We start from the raw sequence: 5714 nt of genomic DNA, 5'->3' as shown, positions 1-5714 counted from the left end.
ATATATAGTATAAAAATATTATTTTATTAAGTACTTTATATCAAATTGATATACACATATTTTAAGATTTATATTTTAAAACTATAATTATTGTATATAGATTAGATTTATTTAGTCACACAACAGCTCGGGCTGTTATTATTGGTTAGCACATATCGTGCTATTTTTGCAATCGAGAAATCGGAGATGACGGAAATTGCAGAAAATCCGAGATACGTCTCGATCGACGTCGGACGATTAACAAGTTTTCCTCCTATCCTCGTTGGAAGCAACGGAGGATATTTCGAGAGGATACTCGTTCGAGACGACGTAGAATATCTCAAGTGGTTTAATGGCCAACGAAGTGCGGACTTAATGTTGAAAGTGGAGCCAGTCCGATAACACCTTCAATCTGTTGAAGAATAATTCGGCGCAGTACATCCCGTCTATCCTGCCTCGTTTTCGATCGAGCTCTCCGATCGCGTCTCTTCCGTTCCTGCCGTGAGATAAAAATTAATTGGACGAGCTCGTTCAATTTCTCGCGGCGACCGATTTCAGCCGCCACCGCCGTGCGCGGCATCCCGCAGCGTATTCCGGTTCCGTTTCGAAATATCCGTTTTACGCTGCGATTATTTATACGATGTCTCCTTTTTTTAACGTGCGTATACACACCCCGCTGTGTCGTTAGTATTGATCGCGGCTCAACTACGACATTTCGGTGGAATAACGCGAGGCAATTAATGGAGAAGCGAAGCGAGTTTCGTGTTGCCGACTCGACGAAGCGAAATTTCAACGCAAAGCTGAATTTGAAGTATATCAGCTAAATAGATCGTGGGTTACTCTATTTACATTCAACGGTGAAATCTTTAATTGTTACAATGCGTTTCTTATCCTAAATCAATTTTGTCCTGAAACTTCATTGTCCAGATTGTCCATAAATTAAATAAAATCCTTCGCTCCGTAATCAAAGAGACAAATCCATTTTCTTCGTTGATATATAGTGGAATGGAATTGCGATTGTTGCCCGCATGAAACTTTACGAGATGTTCTTTATTGGATAATTATACTTCTTATAAAATAAAAAATTCAAATTATGAATATTATTAAGACAAAGATAAGTTTTAATGCAAAATAAAATGTAATAATTCTGTTAAGAGTAAAGTAATTTTAATTTTAGAACGCTGTTGATAAGTAAATTTTATGTATAAGTGAGCGAGGTTATTAACTGTACTTTCATTATGATTTATTGTGGAGATAATTCTTCTTTTCAAAATTCCGTTATATGTCAATTTGTCCCAAGTGATCAGTGTTATAACAAAGCGTATAAGTGATTACAATTTTAAGCAGTTTCGTGTTATTACATATTTTATTTAAATATTATGAAGAGACACGAACATATACATATATGTATTATAACTGGACTACATACTCTATAATTTCAAGATTGATAGTATGCTTATATTCTTTCTTTCTTTTTAAGTTAATGATTAAATTATTTGTGTTTATCAAAGTTTAGATTATAAATATTTTGTCGTTAAAAGTATGAAATACTTGTGTACATTAATTAAGAGTAGCCTTATTTTCTTGTAAATTCACGTATCGATTAGCACTATTATATCGCTGATCATTATGGACAGTGTTTTGAAGTTAATCAACTATTAATATTTTTATTTTAAAAAAAGATTAAATATAAAATTGTATATAACAGTTAAAATTTATATCGGGATCTAATAATATCAGAATAATTAATGTAGCGTACGTATAATATTTATAGGTGCGCAAGAAAGTTGAGTATAAATTATTCGAACTGCAAAAATCAACATATAGGATCGATTACAACTCAGAGTTGTGACGATTATTAATTAAATGACATACGATTTAAAAACTATTAATACCACAATACAATCTTTACAAGAAACAATTATTAAATCGCGAGGAACAAAATTTACACGAAGACCACAACTACATCAAAGTTCCTCACATTAATCCTATTAATCCATATCGTGTCTCAAATTTCCCCTGAGTTTCTCAACAGAAGTGCGACTATAAATACAAATCTATATTTCGCAACCTTCTTCTTAAACATATCTTTCTAAATAATTTACCTTCCCAGAAGCTAATTATCCATCTGATTAATTGCCACCGCGCGTTTGCCAAGGAATACTCTCGTTTTCTTGCGTCCAATTAACCTTCTCTGATTATCTCAGACAGACTTTATTCGCGATTAATCAACATCCCGTCTCGCTAAGAGTGAAATCCTGTTCTTATCCTCGTAATCATCATCATACCGTTATGTTAAGCCCTTAAACGAATTTCGATCCCGCAGGGGACCATCCGGAGACGGACGAGGAGAGCGAGTTGAATGCTCGCAATCGTCTACATCATCATCACCATCATCACCGTCACCATCACCGTACGTCCAGCGCGTCCAAACCAGCGAGCGAGGATGAATTCGCCGAGGACGAGCTGTCGGTGGGTGAGCCATCGGAAGCGAGGATGCTCACTTCGAGCAGCGGCCCCACCTGGGGTACGTGCCCGGCCGGTGGCAGGCCACCTCGCGAACGACGCGGCCGCAGCCCCAGGAGCCTCGATCGACGCAGACGAGACAAGAACCACGACATGGGCGAATTCCACGAGGGCATGCTGCTGGACGCGTTGCTTCAACTCTATCCTAGCGTCGCAGGTAAGTCTATTGAATTGTAAGGGACTCTATAGGATGCGTTCGGGGAGTCGTTATTAGCACTATTCGTATTATTCTATCTTCATCGTTTATTAAATGTAAAGCAAGGATAGAAAGACAAATAACGCTAATAGCGGTCTTTCCGAACGCACCAATGGTATAATAGATATAGAGATGAGCCAAGAATCCCATGATCATATTTACTGATTAGCTTGGGGTGAAAATTTTATTTTACTTATTGTATATCTAATAATAAGTTTTATGTCTAACGATAAAGATAATAACAATATACTGTCAATTCAAGTGTGTAAAAAATCAATATACGTGTGTAATTTACTTTTCCGTGTAAAAATAATAGATACTATAGACGTTTAAATGTATAAATCCATATTTATATAAAGTATGTTATTTTTATACAGGAAACTATTTATTTTAAACACATATATTGAAGTTACTTTTTACTCTCTTGGATTTGTAGTGTAGTCAACGCTTATTGTTCTCATTCTATCTTTGTTATTCATTAGACGTAACAAGGATAGAATACGATTTTTCATCCCAGTCAATCAGCCAAATATCACGATCGCGTAACTTTTGGCGCATTTCCGTTAAACTGTTATAAGATCTCTAACAACGATATTTTGATAGAAAAATGAAAAGATAGTTGTGTAAACGTATATAAAAAGGATGATAGAGAAAGATAGACTATGAAGATATTTCCCGAAGAAATTAATTCTGCTCGAAAGATTTTTCATAGTTGTAATGCCCTCGCTAAACCAATATCTCTAAACTAACAATGATGTTTGCTCATCCGCTCCGTAATTGTTTACTGTTCTTACGTTATTGGCCGGCGACACATCAGCCTCTTGACTCGTTGGTGCTGCTTTTTTTCCTTATTTCTTAGACTCTCCGGCAACGTTTTTCTACCTGCTCTTCGAAGAACTGTTTGCTATTTTAATGTTTACCTAGAGTGCACAGCTTCTTTACGCAATCGAGCGATATAACGTTTTTAGGTTCTGGATTCCTTGAAACCTGTCGCAACATATCTATGTATAGATTCTTCTTCTCTTTACTTACTTCTTAATGAAACTGAGTCAAATTCGATAAACTTGATTCGAAACTTTTCGAATGTAATGCACTCTTCTATATCAAAGTAATCTCTCATCCTTATATTCTCGTTTTTCTATCTTCAATTCCTATCTCAATTTCCTATTTTGATTTCCTATCTCGATTTCCCAACTCTGCGTGAACTTTTCAACTTTGTTATAGCATTCTAGATATGTAAGTGCATCTCCTGAGTTTCTACTGATTCAAGTCTCCGGTTTCAGGCGTGGCCGGTACGCGAACGGGCAACGGCAGCACCCAGCGTCAGCAGTCCGTCCCATCGGTGGCGCACAGGTTACCGTATTTCGTGCCACCCTTGCCGGCTGCACAGGCTCCGCGGCTCGAGGAGAATCCCTACGAGAGCGTGCCGGTGCTGGGTCCCCTGCATCGCTACTCCAGCCAGAACAGAAGCAACAAGGAGCGTTCGCGCAACGGCAAATCCGGCAACGACAAGTACAAGTACCTGTCGTCGCAGCAACAATACAGCGGCGACTATTACGGTCTGCAGGGCCAGCCCGATGTCACGACGCCGCTCTACACCCAGGTGGGCGGCGAGTACTCAGACACGTACTCGCAGCCAACCGATCGGCTGTTCGGCGATGATAAGTACAGCCAGCCAGTGTATTACACGAACTCAACCCGGGACTCGGCGTGTGATCAAGTAACCAATGCCGGTCGATTGTATCAGGGCCAACCTGACAGCAGTTTCGGTAGCGACAGCGGTTACAGTCATCACACGTCTGGTACCACTGGTACCACTGGCACCAGCGGCACTCGCGGCAGCAATTCCCGGACGAATCATCGCAGGGATAAACAACGAAATTCCCATCACTCGCATCATTCTGCGGACTATATCGTGTCCTAATGGAGGACCGACCGCGACGTCTCTGAGGACTCTCTTAAAAATGTGCTCTGGCTAAGAGGAGAGAAAGAGAGACAGAGAGACAGGATAAGACCTCGTTTTCATCATATTATTGTCGCGATAGAATGATGATATCTATCTATGCACGTTCGTTAACGGAGAAAGCGGCTGACGCCGATTCGGCTGTGCTGAACTGCTGTATTTTGATACTTCGACGTCCACAGTTAAGAGTCAATAAAGGTATTCTTATCGCTTCAGCGTATCAAGTTGCGAGGATCATGTTGAGCGGTTTGATCGTCGAAGCGACGAGGAGACTCGCGAGCAAGTGACAATTCGGATTTGACGAGAGAAACATAGTGATCTCTTAGTGATTTATACATGTAGCTGACACGCAAGACTATCTAACAAATTTATTTGTAATCCAATGAGACTCAGGCTGGTACCAAAGGACGCTAACGATTACTTTTACCTTTTTAGTCCAATCCTTTGTAATTTATATACGTAGAGAAATAGCGTTAACCGCGGAACGAGCGGACTTCGTTCTCGTCGTGATATCATCGCCTGCAAATCGTGCGACTACCAATTGCGAGAAGTTATGAAGAAACAGTGTTAAAATCATCTAAGCGATCAGTCCCATCGTTCTTTCAAGCAATTCAGTTTTGTAGACTGACAAACGTGTGAAATGTTCAAAGTTAAAATCCGCAAAGTCGAAACAAAAAATTTGCAAATCTGCCTATTACAAGATGAAATTTGATTTGTCTTAAAACTGACATCAAGAATTGCTAAATCCGAAATCTAAGACATCAAGAATGCGATATTTTTTGACCAAATAACGAGGTTATTTAAAATCAATGGCGCAAATTACGAAATAAGCGAGTATCGATTACGGAATTACGGCGTTTTTTCCCTTCAGATTAACCGATCCACTGCCAATCCTATCCTAAACGGTCGAGCATGTGCAGCCGACCAGCAGGTTTCGTACAAACTTTGATACGACGTGTAATTTTTGTCTCGCCCTCGGAGAAACGGATCCGATCGCACATATGTGGTAGGGAACGTTAAATAGTATCACGCGATTATCTAGTCTGATAA

General features: G+C 39.5%; 1 protein-coding gene across 1 annotated transcript in view; it reads left to right on the top strand.

Annotated features, from left to right (window-relative positions):
* The window catches only part of LOC108753375, a 118351-nt gene extending 113702 nt beyond the window's left edge, over nucleotides 1-4649 (top strand). The window contains exons 6-7 of the mRNA XM_018494906.1: nucleotides 2306-2662; nucleotides 3985-4649. Of these exons, the coding sequence (XP_018350408.1) occupies nucleotides 2306-2662; nucleotides 3985-4625 (998 nt within the window). The 3' untranslated portion in view covers nucleotides 4626-4649. The remainder of the gene's footprint in view (nucleotides 1-2305; nucleotides 2663-3984) is intronic.
* Nucleotides 4650-5714: the final 1065 nt, after the last annotated feature.

The sequence above is a fragment of the Trachymyrmex septentrionalis genome, unplaced genomic scaffold (assembly GCF_001594115.1).
Source record: "Trachymyrmex septentrionalis isolate Tsep2-gDNA-1 unplaced genomic scaffold, Tsep1.0 scaffold69, whole genome shotgun sequence".
NCBI lineage: Eukaryota > Metazoa > Arthropoda > Insecta > Hymenoptera > Formicidae > Trachymyrmex > Trachymyrmex septentrionalis.
This window is presented reverse-complemented; position numbering and strand designations above follow the sequence as displayed.